The sequence below is a fragment of the Globicephala melas genome, chromosome X, assembly GCF_963455315.2.
Source record: "Globicephala melas chromosome X, mGloMel1.2, whole genome shotgun sequence".
Lineage (NCBI taxonomy): Eukaryota > Metazoa > Chordata > Mammalia > Artiodactyla > Delphinidae > Globicephala > Globicephala melas.
Window position 1 is genome coordinate 40,949,888 of NC_083335.1, and position 27,980 is coordinate 40,977,867.

The 27,980-nt window shown below is 49.4% G+C and overlaps 1 protein-coding gene across 1 annotated transcript in view; it reads right to left on the bottom strand.

The window, feature by feature from the left end:
• Positions 1 to 27,749, bottom strand: part of LOC138842507 (selenocysteine-specific elongation factor-like) — a 59,326-nt gene extending 31,577 nt beyond the window's left edge. Inside the window, exon 1 of the mRNA XM_070044685.1 lies at positions 27,360 to 27,749. Coding sequence (XP_069900786.1) covers positions 27,360 to 27,660 — 301 coding nt within the window. The 5' untranslated portion in view covers positions 27,661 to 27,749. The remainder of the gene's footprint in view (positions 1 to 27,359) is intronic.
• Between the last annotated feature and the right edge of the window lie 231 nt (positions 27,750 to 27,980).

Sequence of the window (27,980 nt, forward strand, 5' to 3'; positions counted from 1 at the left end):
GAGGGGCTGCTGGCAACCTACCCTGCTCTACAGTCAAAACTTACACGGATGTTTGGAAACAGTCAATTAGATGTGATTCTGTGGAATAGTAATACCAAAGGTATTGGCATAAGGCAAAGTCAAATGGAGCGCCTTTCATCTAGTATCCTGGGTACCTCACAGCAGCTCTGGGGACCTCGGTAGCCTTCTCTCTCTACTATTTGCATCCAATGCCGATTCCAGGACTCACGGGTCTCTGCCTCTTTCCCTGAGTCTCAAGTCCCTAGAGGAGAACATCTGTTTAGGTATCTCTCCCTGGACCAGTTAAATACGGATGGGGTTGGGGGTGGCCAGGGTCACAAAGCTCAGACATGGTCCCTGGGCGCCCACACCTGCAGAGCAGTGTGTTTGGAGATGGGGGACTCGTGGGCTGTCAACCTTCCAGCTGGTGCCTACAACAACTCCCATTTATGTTCAAGCCTGCATTCTGAAAGTAACGGCATTATCACACTGACCCAGCGGCAGTGTGGACGCCCTGCTCACGGGTTGTAGAGTGCGCCATGGAGATCACCTAGTGAGACAGGCAAGAAAGGGAAGTGTAATGGTGTCTGTGGAGCTGAAAAAACAGTACCCTCCCCAAGGGTCAACAGCAAGCTAATATTATTATCTAGTCCCTAAAACTCTGGGGGTGAATGTGTTTCAGAATTCAGAACTTTTAAAAAAGTAATTTAGAATAAGGACAGACATATAGATCAATGGAATAGAACTGAGCTGCAGGAACAGACTCTCACATTTCCACTCAATTGATTTTTTTTTTTTTTTTTTGCGGTACACAGGCCCATCACTGTTGTGGCCTCTCCTGTTGCGGAGCACAGGCTCCGGACACGCAGGCTCAGCGGCCATGGCTCACGGGCCTAGCCGCTCCGCGGCATGTGGGATCTTCCCGGACCGGGGCACGAACCCGTGTCCCCTGCATTGGCAGGCGGACTCTCAACCACTGCGCCACCAGGGAAGCCCCACTCAATTGATTTTTGACAAGAGTGCCAACACAATTCTTTGGGGGAAAGACCAGTCTTTCCAACAAATGTTACTGGAACAACTGGATATCCGCAATGCAAAAGGATGAATCTGGACCCCTACCTCATACCATATACAAAAATTAACTCCAATAGATGAAAGACCTAAATATAAGAGCTAAAACTATAAAACCCTTAGATGAAAACATAGGCATACTTCTTCATAACCTTGGATTAAGCAAGCGTTTCTTAGCATAAGCAACAAAAGAAAAATAAATTGGACTGCATCAAAATTAAAAACTTTCACACAACATTGTAAATCAACAATACTCCAATAAATTTTTTTTTTAATTTACAACTTTTGTGTTTCAAAGAACACCATCAAGAAAGTGAAAAGACAATATAATGGGAGAAAATATTTGCAAATCATATATGTGATAAGGGATTATCTAGAATATACTAAAAGTTCTTATAACTCAACAATAAGACAAATAACCCAATTTTAAAATAAGCAAAGAGCTGAACAGACATTTCTCCAAAGAAGGTACATTAATGACCATGTGAAAGGATGCCCCACATCACTAGCCATCAGGGAAACACCAATCAAAACTGCAATGAGATATCACATCACACACACCAGAACAGATACAATCAAAAAGACAGACAGCAACAAGTGCTGGCAAGGCAGTGAAGACATTAGACCCTCCTACACTGCTGGTTGGAAGCAAACCAGTGCAGCTGCTGTGGAAAACAGTCTGGCAGTTCCTCAAAAAGCAGACACAGAGTTACCCTCTGACCCACCAATTCCACTCCTAGGTATAAACCTAAGAGAAAGAAAACATCCGTCCACGCAGAGACTTGAACACAAATGTCCATGGCAGTATTATTCACAGTAGTCAAAAAGTGAAAACAACCCAAATGTCCTTCAACTGATTAATAAACAAAATGTGACCTATCCATACTATGGAATATTATTTGGCCACGAAAAGGAATGAAGTAAGACTCCTGTGGCAAGGTGGACAACCCTTAAAAACATGATGCTCAGTGAAACAAGCCAGACACAAGAGGCCACATATTATCTATGACTCCATTTATACAGAATGTCCAGAATAGGCACATCTATGGACACAGAAGGTATATTAGTGGTTGCCTAGGGTGAAGGGAAGGGGGAGAGGCGGAGTGACTGCTCTTGGGGACGGGGTCTCTTTCTGGGGTGATGAAATGCTCTAAAATAGACTGTGCTGATGGTTACACAATTCTGTGAATACTAAAAGCTGTTAAATGGATACTTTAAATGGCTGAGTTGTATGGTATATGAATTGTATCTCAATAAAGCTGTTATAAAAAGTTTTGTTTTTTTTAAATTAATTAATTAATTTTTTTTTTTTTGCGGTACACGGGCCTTTCACTGCTGTGGCCTCTCCCGCTGCGGAGCACAGGCTCTGGACGTGCAGGCCCAGCGGCCATGGCCCACGGGCCCAGCCGCTCCGCGGCATGTGGGATCCTCCAGGACTGGGGCACAAACCCGCGTCCCCTGCATTGGCAGGCGGACTCCCAACCACTGCGCCACCAGGGAAGCCCATAAAAACAGTTTTTAAAAAATATATACTTACTGTACAAAGGAATGTTCTATTATAAATTAACATCATAGAAAGATGTCCACATTGTATCATTAAGCAAAAAGAAGTTACATGTGAAGTACTTCAATTATGAATAAATTTTAAAATATTACCCCTAAAAAGGGAATTCTATACATATAAAAATATATCACATATTATGTAATGCATTAGCAGGAATGGGGCATTCCCTGTAAGTATTCACACTAAATGGGAAAACTGAAAAGTTTATAAATAAAAGTTTATAAAAAGTTATAAATAGCCTCAGTTAGTTCAGATCAGGCTTACAACTAAACTCCCAAAAAAACACTTTCAATTTCTAGAGGTTTTTGAATTTTGGAATTATGGATCAGATATGGTAGACCTGTATTTCTTACCATGTCCAGGTAAGGTACAAAATACAGCCATTGCTGCTCACCCATGCCAAAGAGCTCACAATGCAACCAAGAATCTCACAGAGAGTGAGGCAGAGCAGACCGCAAACTTCCCAGTATCCCCGAGAAATGTTGCTAACTTTAGAAATATGCAATGAGTTCAGTAAAACTAACTCTGTAAAAGATAAGGAAAATAAATAGCTCATTCTAAACAGAATCCAACACTATGTCGTCACTAACAATAATATTAACAAAGATCACGTAATAATACAGAAAAGATAACATTTTAAGTCAGAGCAAAATACAAAACTACAAAGATGGTTGTAAATAAATATACTGGCAAGTACAGGTGTGTGTTTATGTACTTAACCTATGCTTTAGAAACCTGGAAGAATATACAGACAATGGAATATTATTCAAGCCTTAAAAAGGAAGGAAATTCTGATACACACTGCAACTTGGATGAAACCTGAGGACACTGTGCTCAGTGAAATGAGGCTGTCACAAAGGACAAACACTGTAGGGTTCTACTATGTGAGGTCCCTAGAGCAGTCAGAGTCACAGAGACACGCAGCACGGAGAGCGTGTCCGCGGAGCAGAAAGGCTGCCCCCATGCCCCAGCACTCCGGCCCATCACTGCCAGGGGAACAAAGAACCGAAGGCAACTTCGTGTTGAGTCACTCCGTGGGCATCTGCAGAACTTCAGATTTCTCTCCAGTAGTCTTATGAATTGGCCAAATAAGAAGAAAGAGGAGCCAACACATTAACGGAGGACCTCCTGCCTGCCAGGCACCACAAGAAGATGAAGTGCTGTCATGCCGTTTTACAGACGTGGAAACAGGTGCAGGCAGATGGCTCATCCTGTTCCAGGTCACATTCCTTAGAAGCAAAACTCCAAGAGCTTTCCTCAGGAAGAAATGACCCTCTCTGGCATGAACGTGCAAGAAAAGAGCTTCAGCTTCACCAGAAGCAGAATTCACTGAGTGGCACATCATTCAGTGTGTACAGTCCACTCTGGCCACATCCACAGGAGGCCAGCACAGCCTAGTGGTCAAGACTGTGGGCTCTGGAGGGACAAGGTGGCATCAGAAGTCTACTCCACCACTATTAGATGACGGCCCTCAGCAGGGGACCTCACTTAAGTCACTTAGCAGGATAGGACGGGGGCGGGGGGGGGGGGGCGGGCGGGGAGGGTGTTTATCAGGATTAGATGAGATAACACAGGTCAGAGGATCTACGACAGTGCCAGACACGAGCTCAGTAAAGCTAACTGGCTACTGAAGGTGCGAGCTGGATCATTTATCCTATTTTCTCATAGCAACTCTCACCGGGAGGTACTAGGAGCACCATTTTTACCTACGATAAATCTGAAGCTCAGAAAGGTTAAGTAGTAGGCTAAGGTCACTCAGCTACTAATACAACAGTAGAACCAGAATTCAAGCCTGGGTCGGTGGGATCGCAAAGAAGGTCGAGATTACAGAGCACACACAGAGGGTAGATGGAAAGAAAGGCCTCTTGCTCCTCCTTCTCTCGGGCAAGGCCACCAACCCGAGACACCACCCCTGCGAGGCGGGCTGGGACAGGTCAGGAGCCAGAGCAGAAGCCGGCAGCAGGCCTCTGTGGGCAAGGACAACACTAACCCAGGAGAGGAGAGTGGGCAGGGGCATCTGCACAGGCCTGGAGGGACATCACCAGGCAGGGCTGTCTTGGGACCCACCCTTTAACCTATGTGCACAAATGCAGCAGAGGAAACCACCAAGTCCATGCAGTACGGTGTGAAACAGCAGTGGTGTCCCCTGGGCAGCTCCCTGACACAACCAGCAATGAGGCGCCGGCTGGGGGACTGGAGGACGACAGACTGCCACTGTGCCTTCCAGTCCTGGGTGCGCTTCCCACCACGGGCATGTGGCATCTAAAGGAAAACAGAATACTTTTCATAAAAATTCTGTATCAGTCACTTTCCCGCTATATAGTTTGGGGTACCCTCTGAGTTACCTTTTCTTCATTTATTAAAAAAGGGAAACACAAAACAAACTTTCCTCCCAGAAATTGTGGAGGGTTAGAGGAGACAATGCAGAGTAACAGGGACCCAAGCCTGCAGGTCTGTGACCCTCAGTTGCCGTCCACAGACTTAGTCCGGGGGCTTTCTCCCACTGAGGAAGGCCAACAACCCACAAAGGGGCCATATCTCAGTCCAAAGGTAAGGAAACCCAGCCTGCGGGTGAGGCGGAGCCCACCCACCCCAGCTGCCGCTGGACGAGCCCACTCCTCCAGCAAGAGAGACCTTTCCGAGGAGAGATGCTTCCAACCCTTATCACAATCTCACTGGCCACTGGCCAAGTTCTACTTCCATTTTACATCAAGCCTCCTTGCTTTGTTTTGTTTTGTGTTTGTTTTTTTTTTTTCTTTTCCTAAATCTGAAATTAGGATGGAGGCTGGCAGGAGGATCCCTTGAGAACTAAGGACTGTGGCTGAAAACACAAAAAAAGTGCTCAGAAAGCCCACCTGTTTGCCAAGCGCATGTGATCTGCTCGGAAGAATGTCGGCTGGGCCATGAGTCTTGATGGAGGACAGCAAACAAGCAGACAAACTCAGAATGCTCTCCACACACAGAAAGGACTTGGGAATGGGAACAATGACAGTCATTCTCCCAAGCATTTTATCCTTCATCTGCAGTAGAAAAGGGGCTGCACTGGATGGAAAAGGCCCCATAGGAAACCCTGGAGGCCCTTTGCCAGGGAACCGGGCCACACACCCACTCGCGCCCAGGCTGCGTCCCCGTGTCACCTGCCCAGAGGACGTGGTCTGTTGGTCACGTGTTCCAGGGCCATGTCCTGAAGTGCCCCCATACAGCCAGGGCCGTAAGCTTTTCAGGGGCGCTCAGGCCCTGGCAAAAGGAAGAATGACCTTCTTCCAAGTCACTGAGGCCTCCCAAGTCCCGATTAGGCAGGCGGTTCAAATCAAAGCTTCCGGAAGGAAAGGGTCTCCATAGAAAATACAGAAATAAAGGCCTTCACCACTCCATGAGCCATCATTTTCTTATTTTTCATTTTTAAGGCAAATGTGATTTTCAAAGACTAAAGCTTCCGGCTATACCAAGCGTCCCTGCCTGCAGGAGTAAAGGAAATCCTTTTCAGTTTTGTCTGTTCACGCACTCAATCTGACGGGACAAAACAACTTCATGTGCTTGGATCACTTCAGTGAATGTTTTTTTCCAACAAAGAAAATTAAGTTTTCTCCCAATCTATATGAGCAAAACAAAAAAGAACATGACGAAAGAACTCAGGGTTTCCTCTATGTTAAGCATAATGCAGATAAAAGGTCAAACTTTTTTTTTCCTTAATGCAGTTATTCCATCTTGTGTGTTTTAGTGGTTAAAATCTGGCAATTTGAGGTGGTCACTCTCAAACAGGAACCTCAAACAATAGGTTTTATCTACCTCCTAAAAAAGTATGGTTCTTGGGGAAATAAATGTTGTGGGGTTTTTTTGCCCTGATAAGACAGTAATCTCCTACCTTGCTGACTCAAATGTACTTGCATATTAATTGCTTCAGATCCCCAAATCCCTGCTGATCTGGCTAAACTGTGGGCCAAATTCAATAATCCAGCAACCTCCCATTCAATGTCTCACCAAGATAACTCTGCATGTTTAATTTAAAAGTACCGATCGCTTTCAAATGAAGTGCTAACGCCAGCCAGCCCTGCTGCCACAGCCCAAGGCTCTGACGGACACACCATGAGTTGGAGAGTCCAGTCTGAGAGCTTCGGATGACGAGGTGAACTGCCTGCATCTCTTCCGAACGGTATCTGTTTGCCCAAATCAGCCCTTTAAAACATGCCCCTCTTGGTTAATTTCCCTGATACTGAGGCGGTGAGATCGAGCCTCAGATAGTCAAATATTATCTGCACCCATTGTATCTGATTAGCAAGAAGTACTCAACCCTCCAGCCAATGTGAATGCCTAGCTACTCAGCTGAACTGACCTAAGGCACTTTTTCCTTTCTCTTCTGTAACTGTGTTCCATGTTTGACCCTTCAAATTTATTTTAAGTAGTTTTGCAAACAGCTTCCTCTCCCCCTTCCTCCTCCATGCTGCCAGCATCTCACGTTTCTCGTGCACAGAACATGTTTTGTCTGCCCTGGGAAGTGGCACTCAGGGAAACGGAGAAATCGCCTCAGTCAAATCGGAATCAGAAATAGGTCCCATTCATTCAAGAGATTAAAACAGTATCAAGGGCTAATTTTCCTTTTACTAGAACAAGTCAGCATGAAACCTGGGATTCCCAAGTGCTGGAATTCATGGCAACCTTTCTAGGCTGTGAAAACAGGTCTTACTCCCGGCCTCACAGTGAAAACGCCCTAAAATACATTCAAACTCCTGGCATGGCTTCACATGCACTGAATCAAAATGCATGACTGCATCTTTTCACACTGAAATCCAGACTTGTTCAATAATAGTGACAATGATATTTTTTACAGTAAAATAACAATTACAATAATAACAACAGGGATCTGGAGATTTAACAGAACAAGGCAGAGCTATCAGTGAGAAGTGGTTTTTGATCCGTGGTAAAGTAAAAAGGTCCTGACAGCCGGCACAAGAAAGGAACAGGAGGTCAGACTAACTCAGTTTGGGTTCTGGGCTTCTGGAATCACAAATGTTCCGTGGTAAAGATTCAATATGGACTCTGGAACGTCACACAGTAAGCAAGCTTAATGGGAAAAAACAATGTGCCACTTTGAACTTGGATTCTGTGTACTGCTTCTACCAATTTGTTGGCCCCCAAATGCACCTACCTCTAGAAAGTTTCATTTAGAAATATCACTATTAAACTAAGTTTGAGTCTGAATAAAACAGAAGTAAAATTTGGTTATGGCTTAGAAAATATTCACCCAACAGTTCGTCTGGATGCTGCTGATTTCCCGTGAAGAATGATCTTCGGAAGCTGAATTTTTAGTGCTTCTCCTCGGCCCCCAAAATATGTTACTTACTGAAACCACTTCCAGTTTCACTTCATATGCTGAAAAATATCATGGGGAAAAAGTATTTAAATGTTTCACTTGTAGGAAAATAAGATGGTTTCCACACTTCAAATTTGCCCAAGAGACTCTCTTTTAAAACAACTAAAAAGTCTAGTCCCTCAATAACAAAGCCTCTGGTGCACGAGTTTCACTACGTCCCTGGTGACCCTTCTTTGCTGTACTTGCACTGACTACAACACGCTGTTTTGCCGTAAGTTTTCCACACATGCACTGACCCATCCCGAACCTGAAATCCACCCAAGTGCCACGTGGCTGTATCAACAGCATCTTTGGAGATCCGGACACCAACCATTTATACAAAGAACGTCTACACATTGTTCATGGTGTGACGCCTCCAAACAAGCCCTAAAGGTGCCACATGCCACCTCCTGTCTGGAGTCCTCATTCACCTCCTCGCAAATCAACTTTCCTGTTTATAAAAACAAACTGGATCCTGCTTCTCGAAGACACATTTGACAAAAATGAGTATCTCTATATTGTAAGAAACCCCCTTGGTTTAAGCCATCTGTGTGTGCTACAGCAAAATGAAAGCATGCAGGAGGGTCCCTAGAGTTTGCTGTAATGAGACTGGCTGGACGTGGATCTCCTTACCATCTCTAAACAGAGGTGTTTTCTGCTTGGCTAGAGAGGCAAAGCTTCCAAAAATTTCAGTCATGCAAATCTGGGGGAAACAAAAAATCAGCAAGACCTTTTAAAAACTCCGTAAAGGGCTAATGTTTTATTGTTAGTTTAGAAACTTTAAAATACATCATTATTATGTATTATATTTGATATATTTGGAAATATACATGCCCCCAAAATAAACAGTAAATTCAGGGGGAAAAATTGTTTCCCCAATTTAAAGAACGGCACCCCTATCCAGTCTTTAGAAAAACTAACATTTTCTGAATTTTTCCGTGGGTCTATACACAGGCCAAGTTCAGGCTTCAAAAATATTAAGCTATGAAGGGCCCTCTTCTGTCCTGGTATTAAAATAAGGAGTTAACAAAAAAGAGCTTTCCAAAGCTTAGTCATGTAAACTCACCTACAAACCTCCCATGACACTGAATCGATGGTCCAGGACGTTCGTTTATACGACAGAAGGAACTAGAGCGTTTCAGGGAAGCCCACGTTTACAACTGCAACATCGTGTCCCAGCAGAGACTGAGGGCCTTGTTGTCAGGAGGAAAGTAACGGTCACAACAGTTACACCAGTTTATTAAAAGCTCATCATGCACCAGATATATTTCTTCTAATCCTTAAGATGATTCTTTCCTATTTTGCAGACCGGGAAGTCCAGGCACCGGGAAGTTAGGGAATCTACCCAAGAATATACAGCTAACAGATGCTGAAGCCAGACTCAAATTCAGCTTCTCAGACTCTAAACTTCAAGGTTTTTAAGTTGTGCCATGTTTGCATTTATGCTGTTCTGTGGGTGCGTTTTTTCCCTGTAATACGGATGCATACATCACTTCAAGAAAAGCTCTGTTCCTGCATCAAATATTTTGGGCTCTTTTGCATTCAGCAGTGACTGGGCATCTCTCCACTTCCAAACACAAAACAAGCCAAGGCCTCCTGCAGCCCGACCTCTCCTGGTAGACAAAAAACGCTGCTTTCTAACAAACATCCACTTCTCTCCTCTGGTTTCCATCCCGTCTTTCCCCACTGTGGGCCTTCCTCCTTCCAATTCCAACTGCCTCACAGTTTTACAGCCAAATCAACATAATTAAGCACTTGTACTTCAACTGTGTCAATTTAGTTTCTCCCCAATGACATTACCACCAATTTAAAAGCAGAGACAAAAATCATACATTCACGTGGTAGCGGTCGCCATCCATCTGGCCTTCCTTCCCCACCAAACACAAGAGAGACTTCTGACAAACGACTTATTTATTTATTTAATTAAAAATAAATAAATTTATTTATTTATTTATTTATTTTTGGCTGTGTTGGGTCTTCGTTGCTGAACGAGGTCTTTCTCTAGTTGCAGCGAGCGGGGGCTACTCTTCATTGCGGTGTGCGGGCTTCTCATTGCAGTAGCTTCTCTTTGTTGCGGAGCACAGGCTCTAGGCACACGGGCTTCAGTAGTTGTGGCACACGGGCTCAGTAGTTATGGCTTACGGCCTTAGTTGCTCCATGGTATGTGGGATCCTCCAGGACCAGGGCTCGAACCCGTGTCCCCTGCATTGGCAGACAGATTCTCAACCACTGTGCCACCAGGGAAGTCCCGAACAATTTATTTTTATATGAACAGTCTCTTAAAGATTAAAAAATCAAATCATATGGTCACAATCACAACAGTTAACACCATTTACTGAGAACTTTGTAGGTTGCAGGCACTGAGGTAAGCACTATCCACAGCTTATCTCATGGATTCTCACAAAAACCCACAAGCTGGTGATTCTCCCCAGCCTGACAATGAGAAAACTGAGGTTCCAAGCAGCTCACTGTACCCAGCTGGGGTTCAAACCTGGGCCAGCATGCGAGCCCGGCTCTTTCCACTACTCCCTATACGGAAGCACAGCTAAGGGGGCATTCGCCCCTCCCGAGCCCTCAGAAGCGGGATATCCTGTGCAGACCCTCAGTGCTGGTCTGCGGGCACCCGGCAGGAGGAGCTCCCCATGGGAGCCGCCCCCAGCACCTGGGCCACCGCTGACCACATCACCGTTACCACTGCAGATCCCAACAGCAAACCCCATAAAAAAGGTATTACTCCGTTATTAAACAGGTGAGGAAACTAAGGTTCAGAAAAGCAAAACATCCACAGTCGTGCAATAAGCTACTAGAAGAGCCGAAATTCCCATTTCAGTCTCTCCAAGCCCAAAGCCAGGGCCCACTGCCTGCAGCCTCTTAACTCTGAGGGAAGTCCCACAGGGCAAAGTCGAAACCAGCTCTAGACTTCCCAAAGGCACCATTAATCAGACACGACAAGCAAAGTACTGAAGTTTACAGTGTTTGCAAACTTAAAAGGTTTACTGGCTCCAAAATACAAACATAAAACTGCAAAAACTGGAATTATTCAAAGCTGAATTGAATGTCTACTAAGATATAAGAGAAGGCCGCCTAGTATACTTGGGATGCAACGTGGAGGTAAGTGTCATAAATGTATTTTAGGGAGGACAACAGCACACTCTGCTCCCGTGTGTCTGCCTTCTAGGCCGTGGGGTGGCCTCAGGCCCATGTGGTCTCAGAGCAGCCCTTCCCCCCCAGGGCACCCACACCAGGCACGCTGGGCAGTCCCCAGGAAAGAGAGGGGAGGGTCTCGGAGAGCAGAGGCCAGAGCAGGCATTTCCTACAGTCATCGGGCATGGCTTTCCCAACCTCCTCTGAGTCCCCAGGGCCACACAACCCCTCACCCACCTGAAAGGCGGCAGGTGGGCGCCCGGGGAAGGGCCTGTGTCCCCTGAACATGTGGGCACACACCTCCCCGTGCCTCTGCGTCTGGGGCCACGCTTCAGCAGCATATCCTCCCTCTCCAGCCCTTCCCCAGTATTGGTAAATATTGATAATTGCCTCCAAAGGCAGAAGTGAAGCAGCAGTTTGTGTTTTGAAATGCGGATCATAATTCAAATTGGAGGCTGACACTAATCATTTGATGTTCACTTGAAAAGACCAGATAGGCTGTGCAGGAACATTTCAGTAAGGGGACCGATAAGGAGAGGGAAATAAAAATTATTGGTATTTACTCAGCCTGCAATGCTTGTGGAAGGAACTCTTTTAAAAGGGAGCACTTCAGAATGGTTATTCAATCTGAATTTTACAGATAGCACAGGAAATATTTTCTCACAGAATGCCCCCTATCTGCACCATCATATCTCTCCGGTGTGCCGTTCACATCTCTCATTGGAGGAATTCTCACTCAATCTTGCTCCATTATGAGCTGACGGTGACCCAGAGTATACAAGGCATTCAAGAATCTGCCTGGAAATTACTACCAAGGAACATCTGTCCTGTACCCCGCTTGCCAACCCTGCCTCAGGGAGTGCGATGGAAAACAACTCAGAATCCACACACAGAAACAACTTTTCATTCCCTTTACAAACCAGGCTCCTTTGGAAATTGAGGGTTCTGGCATTTTTCAGAAATTACGTTCCTGGAAAAACGTGGCATGAGTGTCTTTTGAAAGCCTCAGCTCAGGCTTCCTTTCCTACGCAGATCCTTCTAATAAAAGCCAGGACAGGGGCTTCACAGGGAAGCAAACGAGAAGGCCACCCGCCACCCATGGCTCTCCGCACTGGTAGTGTTAAACTCAAATTCTGTATTAGACGCCACTGTTCAATTAACGACGGTGAGGGTGTCACACGTGCTAACATACGCACCGTGCACGCGGTGTCTATCTTGTAGATGCACTAACCTTGGAAGATTTGCGTTGCGACTAGGAAAGATTAGAAGAAGACGTGTGGTCTCACACAGGCTGCGTCTGGGATCCCAGCTTTCCCCCTGTACGGCTGTCGGCCGCCGTCGTCGGAGGGCAGAGGACGGGGTGGCAGCGTGGCAACCCCGCCCAGACTCCACCCCCGCCGCACGTGCTCAGAGGGCCCGAGCGGCACATCACCGAACAGCCGTCCGCGTCCGCGCCTCTGGCCTCACGTCAACAACCTGCACCCCGTATGCTTCTCACGGTCGGGGCACAGAGGTCAACGTCATCACAACCATCCCAACCGTGTGCCAGAAGCTCTGCAGACGGCTCCTCTGATACAGCCACCTGAGTGAGGTAATCACCTGCGGTTCAGGTGTAACAGCCTCAGTTAGAAAAGTGGCCTTGCGCTGGGCTGCCCAGAGCCGGGTTGGGCCATGCCTGAGCTCCGCCTGCTTCCTCGGGGTGCTGGGCCTTGCTTGGGGTGTTCACATCCTGGAGGCACCCAAAACCAGTGCTTCCAGGTCGGGCGGGAACAAAGAGGGTTTGAGATCCCGAGTCTGGGGTGGGGGATATGGTGGGGGGAGGGGCCGTGCACCAATAAGTGACTTTCAGCCTTGAAAGCCGCTCCCGGAAAACACCACCTAAGAGCTGGAAACAGGCAAGTCCTCATACAAGCGCAGAAACGGTTCCGCTCGGTGCGACCCTGTCCCTCTGGGAGGCGGAGGGCCACCTTCTTCTCCTGGAGACCCCCTGCTTTGGTTAGCACCATGGGCTCACAAAGCGAGAGCAAACTGAGTGGAGAGGGCTGACAGCCGGGCCCACATCTTCAGACGCTTTCAAAGTTAAGTCACATAATCTGATGATGTGAAAAGGGGAGAATGCACATTTGACCCCTTGCTTCAAACAGAAATCTTCCCGTATGGTTTTTAATTGGAAGGCAGTTGTTTTGCGTTCGCAACACTCTTTAACCTCTGCCACTGTAGGTACAAGGCTGCAAACGATACTTCCATTGATTAAATAAAAAACAAACACTGAAAGAAACAATATTTTTCTTTTTAAGGAAAAAAAAACATAGCGAGCAGCTATTTTCTGGAGGGGTCACCACTTAAAGGCGTATATGGGACGCCACCCTGGCTGCAGCTTATGGTTTATTTTGTCTTGGAAAAGCCCCGAGGTCATTCTAACTCTGTTGACCTGTTACCCTCCACAGTGATCATCTCCATCCAGGACCGCAAGCAAACACTGCCCTCTTGTGCACTGAACAGTGCTGAGTCGGCGCAGAGACGTTTCCACCCAGCACCCATGGACGGCTCGCAGGCAGGCCTACAGCTGCCTCTCCGCGGCCCGGAGGGGTGCTGGGAAAGGATGACACACATCTGTGTCCAGGGTGCTTGCCACAGTGTCCCCAGACTGCCTTCCGGGACAGACTGTGAGGTAAGAGGAAGAGGGAAAGATTCAGCTGAAGAAATCAGACCAAAAATAACTGACTCTTATCTTTCCTAGAAAAGATTCATTCCTCAGGATTTCCCTGGCAGTCCAGCGGGTAAGACTCCACCCTCCCAATGCAGGGGGCCCAGGTTCGATCCCCAGTCGGGGAACTAGATCCCACATGCATGCCGCAACTAAGAATCCACATGCTGCACCTAAGAAGTCCACATGCCGCAACTAAGACCCAGTGCAGCCAAAATAAAAATAAATAATTAATTTTAAAAACTTTATTGGTTACCATGGCAAGTTTTCTTTTTGCTTACTTTAAAAAACTTTTAGAAATGACTAATAAATCTACAATAACAGTATACAGTACTTTTCTTATCTAGGAAATATTTGCCAGGAAAAGATTCCATTTGATTCCAGAAGGAGAAAAAAAAAGGCAAAGGGAACCCACATTGCTGTTTCTCAGAGGAACACCGAAAGATCAGTCGTGGTTCCTCTTCTTTCTGAGGAGCCCCGACCTGCAGGGTTACCTGCAACCTGGGGACAGGGCTCCATGCCCAGAAGACCAACCTGGCATTGCAAGAGAGCCTCAAAGGATGTAAAATGACAAGAGCAAAGGCAAAGATCCAGTCCAGTCTGAGGCCAGGCCTACTTGGCAGGAACCTCCAGGGGAAGAAGCCCTGGTCTTCTCTGAGTGAGTCTTCCAGTTCTGTTCCGAACTATGAGCCACCCAGATGCTGAACCCACTCTTCCACCCTTCCAGGCACAAGCCAGGATGGGCCAAATCTCATGCCAAACTCATCTCTGGGCAAGAAAAGGCAAAATCTGCCCCCAGTGCATTACCTTCAACCCAGTGGGCACCCCAGAAGGAAAGGGGACAAGAGAATGTTTCGGGAGTGTCTGCATACCTGCGGCCAGGAGTCAGGAGGTGGGCTGGGTGCCAGCGACTTCAGCTCCTTTACATACCAGCTGTGATGCCCAGAGCTTGGCTCAGTGGTTCGGGAACGTGTGAACCACAGGTGGTCAAAGGGCCAGTGTTAAACGGCCAGCCCCAGCCCCAGAGTCGTGACAGCTGTCCAGCTCACGTTATGCCAGGGTTACCTGCCGCCTCCTGTTTCCACATCAGCCCCTTCCTCTAGCACGGGAAGAAAATGGGGGTCCAAGACCAGAAACAGGGCTCAGGTGCATAAAGCCGACAGGACGGCCTTGTGGAGGCCAGACAGGAGGCTGGCTGCGGCCCTCCCTCCCGTTCTCTGTCTCCCTATCAGAACCACAGGGCATGTGGCTGCTTTAACCTCCAGCAAAGCCAAGATTGACAGACTCCAAATATATATATCCGTCCAGAAACGCCAGCCCCACAGCAGATTCCTTTTGTGGACCCTGGCTCTGACACAGTCAGCCAGACTGAGCCTCTCATGTGTGGAGCAGCCTGACCATCTCCTGCCTCAAACCCCTCCCATGTGCTACTCCCTCTGCGGGCGTCCTACCTTGTCCTTTCCAGCACGCTCACAACTTCGTGCTGCGTGCTGCGTGCTGCTGCTCACTTCTGTAACACCCGCCTCCTCCACAATGCACACTGTGCTCCACTTCTGCCCGGCTCACCCACATAAACCCTGCTCCTAGCGTGCAGTAGGTGGGTCAGGGTTTGCAGAATGAATGAATGAATGAATGCATCGACATGCCTTTCCTTCTGCAACATCTGATCTTACGGAATTAGGTCACCTAGCCAGGTTTCAGGACACTAAGAATCCTGGGAAGAGAAGGGAAAGACAGCCAAGGAACCAGGCTAACAGCGCCCAACCTCTACTGCAAAGAGCAGGTGCCAGAACGAACCAGAAGCCACCAGGAGACAGGTGTCAGGAGAGGGGTGGGCAAAGTCCATCTCAGACGCTACAGCACCCCTGATGCCAGGACTGTGGCATCACACACTTTCGGGGTCTCTGAGCTTTCCTTCGGGGAAACGCATGGAGAACTCGATGGAGAAACTGGCAGGCCCAGTGTCCAGCCTGTGCCCTCTGGCCTGGGGAGCCTGTTCTCTTTCCCCAGGAGCATCTCATCACACGAGGGCTCTGTAAGCGTGTGTGGACCCCGAGTTCATGTCCAGCCTCCCGGGTTCTGAAGACCCTGGTGCTCCAGGAAGTCTACATTCAGGAGGGACTCGGGCCCCAGGCTTGGCCACTAGGGACAACCTTGGCAACCACTTCTGGTCATGTTGTCCGACAAGACCTGGCTGAGCTGGGTAACCTGCTGGAAGCTACCACGCCAGCCTGCCTCTGGAGGGCCTCCTCCCCTCAGCTTCACAGGCTACTTGCAGGACACCATGCTGGGCCACAGGCTCGCATTATGCTCATTTCCCAGTCCCCAAGCTCCGGGGCAAGTTTAGAAGTCCTCGTCCTGTCTCAGATCAGGTCTGAATTAATACCCTTCCTCCAGAGAACTCCAGTAGCAAAGTGAAAACAGACATGCTAAACAATGGCCTTTGAGAGCCCCAGCAGGAACGGCTGGTGACAATGCAGCCCCAGACTCTGAAAGAAACCTTAAGGTTAAAGGTTCACAGAGGCAGAAGAATTACCAAAGTACACGTCTGTTCAAATATCCTCCGGCAGATTTAAACAACCAGGGTCAAGCTGAAGATTGCCTGCAAAAACCTATGAGACAACTCAGCCCCTTTGAACTACGTGGAGAAAGGAAAATATACGGTCTGGGAGGGATCTATGTTATAGCTTTTAAAAATGTTCTTGAAAAGGTCACCCCTGTTAACTCAAAATCAGCCCACTGAAGGATGTGTGAAAACTGCTTCTCTAAAACAACAGGGATGCGGGCCCTCGCCGTGTGCGGTGAGCTGCACCAGGTCACCATGTCCCCAGCATCAGTGTGCTGACCCTTTGTGGGCCATGAAATTAACCATCAGCACAGCAGAAATCTGCTCCGAGTTAAACTACTTTGCTACGCTAAGTGGCCTGAAAATGAAATATGAGGATTGAATTTCCACTGAAAGATTAACTTGTCTAACCTCCAGGCAGGCTTGCTCAGCTGTGAACCCTGTGTGGCTGGCCGGTGGCTTGAAGCCCCACAGGAGGCTGGATGCTGGCCGCGGGCAGAGGGAAACGACCTGTCACCCACTCATTCATTCATTCACTCACTCGTCCATGCTGCGTGCCTGCACCAAGGCCCTGCCCTTGGTCCTGGAGTCAGATGACAGCAGGACCCCATCCTCAAAGGGATCAGGTCGAGTAAATGCAATGACAACAGATGGGAGGACAAGGGGTCCGGGGGGCCCGCAGGATGGTACAGACCCTCACCTGGTCGAGGCTGGGGAGGGCCAACGGTGAGGCTTCCCAGAGACGTGGTGTAGCCAGAAGACGCCATGAGAGACCCCGGTCTGTCTGTCCAGAGACCTGCAGGCAGCTCGTTAAGCCTAGAGTCCTGAGCGACACAGAGACACTGACCCATCAGGAAGTGCCCTGTCAGCCTATGCAGAGTTTAGCCTTTATGCCAACAGAGAGCAAAGGAAGACTTTTAGACAGGGGAGTCAAATAATCATATTAGCCATTTAGAAAGAGTTCTCAGCCACAGAGGGGAGGGCAGTTTCAAGAGGGGGCTGGAGGGCTTCCCTGGTGGCACAGTGGTTGAGAGTCCGCCTGCCAATGCAGGGCACATGGGTTCGTGCCCCGGTCCAGGAAGATCCCACATGCCGCGGAGCGGCTGGGCCCGTGAGCCATGGCCGCTGAGCCTAGGCGTCCGGAGCCTGTGCTCCGCAACGGGAGAGGCCACAACAGCGAGAGGCCCGCGTACTGAAAAGAAAAGGGGGCTGGAATCGATACGCTGCAGGCAGGTCGTGCTCGTCCAGTGCAGAGTGGACAGAGGCCTGTCCAAGGAGCAGCTGTGGTGATGGGCAGAGGAGGCGAAAGACAGGCAAGAGTCTGTAAGGAGTCCGTGAAGGTGAAGGAGGACACACTGGGGACCGCGTGACTGGCCTGCCCCACTGTGGGCACTTACTGCCAAGTGGGGGTGGGGATGGGGTCTTGCAAGTGTGGAGTCTGGGGACCTGTGGGGCTCACTGATGAAGAAGCCAGCCCAGCAGGCACTTGGATAGCAGGTCGAGAGCTGCCTACTGAAATGTGACTTAACTAAAATCAAATTACAGTTTCAGTTCGTCGGTTATGTGGCTGCCTCCCTGGGCTGTGCTGCTGGAAGACACTCCCACCAGCACAGAGGATCCTTCTGGATGGTTCTGGGAAAGCTCTGCACAGACTTTTCAAACACTGTCGCTCGCAGCCAGCATGTGCCAGCCCTCCCCAGCCAGGTCGACGCCAGTGGTGACCCGCAGCTTTCTCCCAGCCTCCCGTGCTCTGCCTGTCTGCGGACTCCAAACAGCAAGTGCTTAGGAAATGGAGCCCGGCTTACAGAAAGTCTTTTTTCTCTAGAGCAGATGCTCTGAAGACCGTCTCTGAACAATCATCATTTTAGAGAGCAGGGAACACTGGGGACGGACACACACACACACACACAGGAGGGTCTTGGGTGCCTAGGGCATGAGGTCCTGAAATTCACCTGGAAATGACCCCGAGCAGAGGAAGTGCCACCCACAGTACAACCGGAAGGCAGAGCCCTCGTCCCAGCATCAGGTGACCAAGGCCGAGCCACCCACTCCTGGAGCTTTAAGCCACCTGCGTAACCCCACAGCAAAGTGTGGAGCCCCGTGGCCAAGCAAGGCCGGCTCCAGAGGCCAAGCAGGTCAATGCTGGCAATTCCAAGCACTAATTTTAAAAGGAAAAAGTCAGGTTTATTTTTAGGTAGCACCTGTGCATGCCACCAAATAAATATCCTCAGGAAGTAGGTTAGAGACAAAGGAAATTATTCTAGTCTTCTTGAAGGCCCCAAGACAAGAGAGGCGTCATCATAACACAAGAGATACTGCAAGAGGGAAAGTCAACTTCTCTCTCAACAGCAAAACTTGTTTCTTCTCCTGCCAAGAGAGGATCACCCACATTAACAAAGTCCCCTTCCCCATGCAGCCACAGCCACTTCAAAGCAGCAGAAGCCTAATCACAACGCATAAGAAAATAAAAGACCCAATTAACAAACTTCCAATAATCCCGGGGAAAATGGAGGCGGAAGTCTCTGTTTTTGACAAACTGACTTACACAGAAAGTGCTGCCCAGGAGCTGGGCTCCCACCAAAGCAGGTGCAGGCTGAGGTGCAATGGCAGCTTGGGCAGCCAGGCCGCCGACACGTGACCTGGAGCCGGCTTCTGACCTCTGCAGCCTCCTTTCTGTGGGCGGCACCCTGAGTATAGAGGGAAACACCCCCTCGGGGTCTGGCTGGCAGGATGCCGTGAGATAATCAAGGGTCCAGAACAGCATCCGGACGGGAGATGCTCCCCAGGCACCATGCCCCTCCTCCGGCCCGCCACAGGGCATTCCTGCATCTGTACCCCCAGAGCCACACTCTCCCTCCTGGTGGTGTCCCCCTCCTGCCTCCAGTGGCCCTAGACCTCTGTCCCAGGTCCTCTCCTCAGACTCTTTAAAAGCACCCGAAGGATCTCCCAGCTGAAAACACACCCGCCCTCCCCTGACAGGAGGCTCCCCAAGCTCCTGAGCTCTGGGTCCCGCGGACTCTGCAGCTCAGCTGCACACCTGCCCACACCCGAAGCACTGAACTTCTGGGTTGTTTTATGAAATCTGCCAATTTTTAAACGCTGGCAATGAATTTTTAAAAAAAGACTTTTGGGCATCCCTGGTGGCACAGTGATTGAGAGTCCGCCTGCCGATGCAGGGGACACGGGTTCGTGCCCTGGTCTGGGAGGATCCCACGTGCTGCAGAGCGGCTGGGCCCGTGAGCCATGGCCACTGAGCCTGCGCATCTGGAGCCTATGCTCCGCAACAGGAGAGGCCACAACAGTGAGAGGCCCGCCAACCGCAAAAAAAAAAAAAAAAAAAAAAAAGACTTTAGCAGACTTCCCTGGTGGCGCAGTAGTTAAGAATCCACCTGCCAATGCAGGGGACACGGGTTCAAGCCCTTGTCCAGGAAGATCCCACATGCCGCGCTGCAAGTAAGCCTGTGCGCTACAACTACTGAGCCTGCGCTCTGGAGCCCGCGAGCCACAACGACTGAGCCTGCGTGCTGCAGCTACTGAAGCCCGCACACCTAGAGCCCGTGCTCTGCAACAAGAGAAGCCACTGCAGTGAGAAGCCTGCACACCGCAACAAAGAGTAGCCCTCACTTGCCGCAACTAGAGAAAGCCCGTGCACAGCAATGAAGACCCAATGCAGCCAAAAATAAATTAATTAAATCAATTTTAAAAATAAAATGAAATAAAAAAAGACTTTAGCATATGGGCCATCAAAACATATCTGCACAACACCCTAGTGTGGGATGAGACCCTCCCAGGGGTGGACAGACAGGATGAGCCACCTCCTGTCGGCACTAAGGACAGGAGTGGGCAGGTCTAGGAAAAGGTCAGGAGGTGCCCTAAAGGCCTTCCAGAAACAAGCAAATGGCACTTCCTACACACCCACCACAGCCTAAATAATGTGTTGGGTACATTTAATCCTCTCAAAATATGTTCATTTATTTAATTCAACTCAATTATTTGTTTAATTCAAATATTACTGAGTAAAGATAATCCACAGAATGGGAGAAAATATTTGCAAATCATATACCTAATAAAGGACTGGTATTCAGAATACATAACGAAACTTTACAACTCAATAATAAAAGCCAAATAACCCAACTAAAAACAAGGGCATAGGATCTGAATACACAGTTCTCCAAAGAAGATATACAAATGGCACAAGAAAATATCAGGGAAATGAAAGTTACAGCGACAATGTGATATCATATCACACGCACTAGAACAGGTACAAATCAAAAAGACAGCAACAAGTGCTGGCAAGGCAGTGAAGACATCAGACCCTCCTACACTGCTGGTAGGAAGCAAAGCAGTGCAGCTGTTGTGGAAAACAGTCTGGCAGTTCCTCAAAAAGAAGACACAGGGTTACCCTCTGAGCCACCAATTCCACTCCTATGGATAAACCCAAGAGAATGGAAACATGCGTCCACACAGAGACTTGAACACAAATGTCCACGGCAGGATTATTCATAAGAGTCAAAAAGTGAAAACAACCCAAATGTCCTTCAACTGATAACGGATTTTTAAAAAGTGATCCATCCCTATAATGGATACTCTTTGGCCATAAAAAAGGAATGATGGGGGAAGGGAAAGGGGAGTTTAATGGGCACAGAGTTTAGCTTTTGTAAGATAAAAAGAGTTCTAGAGATGGAGGCCACTGAACTATAAACTTAAAAATGGTTAAGATGGTACATTTTATGAAATATGTGCTTTACCACAATTAAAAATAATAGATTTTTTTAAAAAGGAATGAAGTATAGGTCACACTATACCATGGATGAACCTTGGAAGCCAGACACAGAAGGCCACATATTGTATGATTCCATTTATACGAAATGTCCAGAATGGGCACATGGGCAGAGACACTGAGTAGATTAGATGTTGCCAGGCCTGGGGTCAGGGAGAAGGTGCAGGACTGCTAATGGCTGTGGGGTTTCTTTTTGCAGTGATGGAGCTTAGACTGTGGCAATGGCTATACAACTCTGTGAAGAGGATGAAAACACTTAAGCGTGCACTTGAAATGGGCAAATTTTATGGAATGTGAATTATATCTCAATACAAATGTTTAAAAACAGCCCTGACTGTCCACTCTGTGCCTGGCCCTGGCCTGGCCCTAGAGCCACACAGAGGCCTCCAGGCTAACGGGAACAACAGGTAGAACGCCTCCTGGTCACCTCAGGTGACCCAGAGCTCCAGAGACCGTCATCTCTGTCACCCTGTGCAGCACGGCCTCGAAGTCCTGCTGGTCAGACAGAGACTCGGGCCCAGCCTGGTCCAGGCCCTGGCCAATGCAAGGATGAGAGAGCGGGGAATAGGTCTCAGGGCTTAATTTACCGGTTGGTTCCTGGGGCGCCTGCCCAAATCTTATTCCAACCTGATGGAGTGATTCTGAAGAAAAACCCAAGAGCCACAAAGGTGATGCTAAGTGAAAAGTTTAAAAGCAATTTATTTTAAATGATTACAGCTTTACCAAAAGCTGTGGCTATGATTTCCTTCTGACTTTGATTATAACCTTCCAGCAAAATATTCGTCTCATCAAGGCAAGTCTGCATTATTTTCTATTCTTAGCATGACTGCAAAATATTCTTTGATTTAACATTTGATATGTTTTGTTCTCAAGGGCAAGCCCCACGAGAAGAAAAATGTACCTCAACAGAATGAAATATGACTACCTGCTTCCACTTTTCTTTCTTGTTGGTTCCTGCTCAAATATTCTGCATTCATTTAAACTCAAGGCCGCGTCTCTGATGTTATGCTCCTCCCACACTGTTACCCAAACACAAGCAGTCACCCACTATCCAGGGGCAGAGAAATTGCCACAGACGGAGCTGGACTTGCATTTCCTGGAGACACTGAGGGTGCTGAGCTTGGAAGGAGAGGAGGTCCTGGCCAGGTGCGCACTGAGGAAAAGGAAATGAAGACCCAACAGATTCTAGGAGCTAAAGAGGCTAGGGCTAAAGCAGCATTTCCACTTACATCAACGCCTTTAAATATGCCTCAATATTTTAGGACAAACGTATGATACCATAACATAACACAATGCATTTCTGTTTTTGTTTTTGTTTGTTTGTTTTGCCGTATGTGGGCCTCTCACTGTTGTGGCCTCTCCCGTTGCGGAGCACAGGCTCCGGATGCGCAGGCTCAGCGGCCATGGCTCATGGGCCCAGCCGCTCCGCGGCAAGTGGGATCTTCCCGGACTGGGGCACGAACCCATGTCCCCTGCATCGGCAGGCAGACTCTCAACCACTGCGCCACCAGGGAGGCCCAACACAATGCATTTCTGGACAGATTCATTAAAAGACTAGGGGCTAAGAAAACCAGAGTGTCTTTTTTTGTTTGTTTCGTTGGTTTTGCATCAGAAAAACACCCATATTCCTGGGGTGGTCAGGCCTCCGGTTTGTCGTTTCTGCTTGGGCCACACCGCCTGCTGGGGACTAAGTGCAGACACCCAAACAGCAGTGTAAAAACCTGGTGGAAAACACACGGTCGTTCGCACATGAACCTGTCTCATGGGTCCAAAGAGAGCATCTCAGACAGACTGCAGGTGCACTCTTGGATAAAATGGCCCAAGGGACCATGCTTCTCCATGTTGTCACACAAGCACAGAGAGCTGGAAAAACAGAGAAGGGGAAGTAGGTTAAGTGTCATAAAGAATGCTCCCTCCCAGAGACAGGCACCCCCAGGGCTGCTGACTGACCTCCAAAGCTAGGAGCCCTGAGTCACACTTGCAAGGCTGTGGTAGATCAGCTGCTCCAGTCAGGGGGGTCCAGAGAGGGCCCAAACCTGGCACGAAGCACTGCTTAAACGGAGGGGCGTGGGGGGCGCACAGGAGGCTAGCGATCAGGGTGACAGTCATGGCAAAAGAGCTGCTGTTCATTAACCACAGGAACAAAAGACTGGGAGACAATGCACTGTTAATCGTGGCAGCCACCAGAGGACTATAAATTGCCAAGCCAAGATACCAGCATTTTTCAGACCTCTTCCTTCCTGCCAGAGTGAGATTGAGGATGGATCCAAGTCCCTCACCCCCACCCAAGTCTTTAAAACATACATTACTGAATCTTTTTGAAGTTCTAACCCTGAAAGATTTATACTCTAAAACACATCAGAGAAATATACTGCCCAGAAACACCATCAGAGGGCCTGGAGCGGATGGGCACCCTTGTCCACTCACACTGAGAATGCCAGTGCTCCAAGGGCAGATCAGCGTGGGTTCAAACTAGCTCTGACCCTTCTGGTCTGTGTTCCCTAACCTCCCTGAGCCTCTGCCTTTGCATCTGTCCCATGGGAGTATCACCTCTTACCTCCCAGATTGCTATGAGGGTTAAACAAACAAAAAAAAGTCACAATGCTGGCACTAAATACATGCTAAGTACTGTTGTCACTATTAACCCCCAGCACCACTTAGGAGTTTTATCTATGGCCACAGGGATCAAGAAGATAAAACCCAATTTTCTCTAAGTTAAAAAATGATCTTTTTGTACATGAAAGTATTTTGGGGGAGTGATGGAATTAAAGAGAGCTGGCTTTAAGATACACTAAGCTTTAAAGGTATCATCATGGAACTCAGACAGTCACTCTAATTTCCTTCTGCTTTGGATAGGGCATTTAGCAAGGGGTCTGAATCACTCCCAGTGAGCTGGGAACTGCAGCGGCAGCCCCGCCTCCCAGCAATCTGTGCACAGGTGCGCTGCCAGCTGGAGTCCCTGCTCAGCCACCTTGCCTCTTTCTAAAGCTCCGGCCTCATCACATCACAAACCTACTTTAAAAGCATTCCAAGGCCCTTAGAAGAAATCTGCACCGAGGGCCCCATCTAAGCCCCACTCACCACTCTACATGATCCCGCCTTCACCTTCCACACCTCTCCCCACTCACCAGGCCCATTTCCAGCTGCTAAATGCTGGCAGCTACCCCTGGCTCTGAACAGACAAGACAGCAGGCTCATGCCTCAGAGCCCCACCCAGGCTGTGCCGCCACCGGGCAAGCTTTTCTTTCTCCACCACGTCCCGCAAAGCAAGTCACCCCTGTGCAAAGAGCCCTAATGAGTCACTCTGCACACCGCACAGCACTCTTCCCCTGGCTCTGCTGTCAGCCCCCAGAGGGGCCCTGCTGGTGACTTTCGACCCGCCCCCCAACCCCGGCTTCATTCATTTGGGACTTCCGAGTGCCTCCTACATGCCAGGCTCTGGCCCAATTCCTGCTATGCTCTCGTGGAGGACAGAGGCCATCAACAAGCACATCAAGCATATCAGACAGCACCAAGGGCTAGCAGGAAACAAAACACGGACATGAGGAAGTATGACGGTAGAGAACTGGGGACACTTTAGGCCAGTAGGTCAGAGGAGGCCTCTCCAAGGAGGTGACACTCGAGCTGAGATTTAAATGAGGAGGGCACAGCAGGTGCAACACTGGCCCATCCAATAAGTAGGAGAAGGCCAGTGTGACTGGAGGTCAGGAGCCATGGATGAGCCTCAGGGGAGGGCAGAGGCCAGATCGTGGGTCACTGCGAGGGCAATGAGCGCCCGGACAGTCTTCAGCTGACGGCTGACCTGATCTGAAGACATCCATAAAAGGAGCAGACTGTCCACCATGTGGGGGGTCAGCAGAGGGAGGAGGGGAGGGCCCATAGTCTGGAGAGGAAGGACAAGTAAAGACACACGTGGCCTCTGCAACATGAGGATAACGAAGGGGATTCACCAGACCCGGGTCAGGGGCGGCAGAGCAGGTTCCAATGCCTGCCCAGGGAACTTGACTTTCCAAGCTTCAGTTTTCTCATCAGAAGAGTGGGGCCCATGCCTCCCTACACCCCCATCACTCAGCGTCATCACACAGACACAAGTTTGTAGCCACAGGCGTGGACCCGGGCAGGCACTCAGATGCAGCTCCTTTCCCCGCAAAAGAAAAAAGCCACTTTTTCTTCTCACTTCCCTGAGTGGAGGGTGGTAATCTCATCTATTGAAGGAAGAAGAGTAGCAGCCCTGGTCCCACCACTGCAATGTGCTCAGGTCACATGTTAACACCTGTAAGAAGACAAGGAGAGTCTCCTCTCAGGGGTGAGAGAAACGTAAGAGTCGCAATGTTCGTACAACAGGAGAGAAATCCCTCTTCATTTCTTCAACAATTTACAGTCTAAACCAAGGACTTGTCAAATGCTTGGAGACGTTATAATTTGGTGCCTGAAACCTTCTGTCCTATGAAGAAACACCACGAACGTACACGTGGAAGAGGAGGGCAGAGTACAGTGACCCGGGAAGTGGCAGCTTTGGAGTCAAGCAGAGCCCTGGGTTGGCCACTTCCTAGCAGCCTCCCCGAGTCCCAAGTCCCTCGATGGCTGAACAGTAACCACCACACTCCCTGAAGCGTTTGCCCGGGAAGTGGCAAACGTGCAAGAAAAGCAAAGCCAGTTGAGATCTGCCAGAGTGTGGACAGTCCAGAATCACATCCGAGGTCACAAGGTCAGTGAGGGAGAAAGCCAGGCCTCACCACAGACTCCAGAAGCATGTCCTTCACTCCCTACACCTGTCACAAGAAAAGACCAACAATCTGCCTTCCCATTTTTTAACTTCCAACCTACACTGGCTCAGAGAACGTGTCCTAAAATGTACCTGGATGTGACCAAACAGAAATCAGTTACAAGGGGAGGGGAAAGCAGAGAGGATTGCGAGCCCCTTCACATGCATCTGTGGCTGGAGCACGGCTGGAGTAGAAGGTGTGAGGCGGGGGACCGGAGCAGGTTCCTGCTCCTCTAAGAGCCTCCGGTTCCTCTCCTGAAAATGGGGAAATTATCTCAGACTGCCCGCAGCATGGACCAGACGGGAGGTGACAAGGTGAAAGTACTCAACACTCATCATACAGCAGGGCCCGCTATGCCTAGCGCGCGACCAGTGCAGCTGCCCACCAGCAGGCCAATAAAACCATCTGACCAAGAAGTGTTCCTATACATGCTCGTGGGTGCAGAGAATGCCACCGGAAGGGACTGGAGGAAGTGGAAAGCAGGGAGGTACCAGGTCCCTGAGTCAGCAGTGAGGAGTCTCTGAACTATATATACACCCTTTGTGCCATGTACTACTATTTTTCTATATAAACAAAACACCTGTCCATGGAGTCAAGTATACTGAAATGGATGTGGAAAAGTAATCCACAGAGGTGTACTAGTGGCTTCCTCTGGCGAGATGGGAGGGGTAATTAGGGGCCTTCTGCCTGGTTTGTAACGTTCTATTTCTTCAGAAGTAGAATGTATTCATGTACTACTTGTATAATTACAATTAATTAAATGGTACATCTCAGGAAGGCTTTTGGGCAGTAACCACCATGACTCTCTGCCCCAGCATCTCAGTTCTAGGGTCTTTCCTTACAGACACACTAGCACACCCACCAAAGACGTCTGTTCTATAAAACTCACTGAAGCATCGTTAGCAAAAATGAGTAACGACATAAATGTCCATCATTAAGACATTCAGAAAACGGTGGTGCAAGTGTACAACAGAATTTCATGTGACCTTTAAAAAGAATGATGTTACTTTATATGTATGAATGGGCAGGCCTGAGTATTGAGTGAAGTACTCAATCGAGTGGTGTCACCATTTTGTGAAAAAAAAAAAAAACACGAGAAAAGGAGGGGTCGACATATACACAGGAACGCTGCCTGCACACGGAGTTCCTCCGAAATGGCACAGGAGGTGACAGCGGCTGACTCCGGTGATGGGCAGCAGGAGACCAAAGGACAGCGAGTGGACGCCTTCTGGGCCCTTTCAGGGTCTCTGCGTTTCCCTAACCTGTGCGTGTATTACGAACGCATGTGGTTAAAAAAAAAAAAAAACACTTTCGCTGTTTTCGGGGCGGCGCGAGAGGCTTCCCGGCGGGCGCCCCCGCCCCGGCGCGTCCGAGCCCCGCACCCCCCCCCCCCCCGCTCGCCCGCGCTCACCGCCGATGATGGTCCGGATGAGGGAGGCGTGCCCGGGGCAGTCGACCAGCGTGACCTGCAGCCGCGGCTCGGCCCCGGGCTCGGGCTCGGCCCCCAGCGGCGCCGGCCGCAGGCGCGCGGGCAGCGGCACAGAGAAGCACGAGAAGCCCAGGTCGAGCGTGATGCCGCGCTCGCGGCTCTGCGGCTGCTTGTCGAAGGCGGCGGTGGAGGCTGTGGTGCTGAGAGCGCGCGCCAGCGCCGTCTTGCCGCTGTCGATGTGGCCCAGGACGCCCACGTTCACGTTCACCCGCCGGCTCGCCATGCCGCCGCTGCTGTCAGCCCGCTAAGCAGCCCCCGCCGCCCGCGCCCCGCTCGCGCATTCCGGCGCCGAAGCTTCCGGCCGCGCGGTCATTCCGCTGAGCCGGGGAGCCAGGCGCCGGGGCCGACTTCCGTCCGTCCTCGCGTTCGTTCGTTCGTTTCCACGGGCTCTAGCTGGGCGCCCTCTGGGCATCCGGCGCCTTCTGTCCACCGCGCGGGGACAGGTCGCTCTCCTCGCAGGACATGGGGCACCCGGAGGGGGGGGAACAATAACCGGGAGTAAAGACGGAACCAGACCACTACGGACCCCAGAAGCCCTGGGGA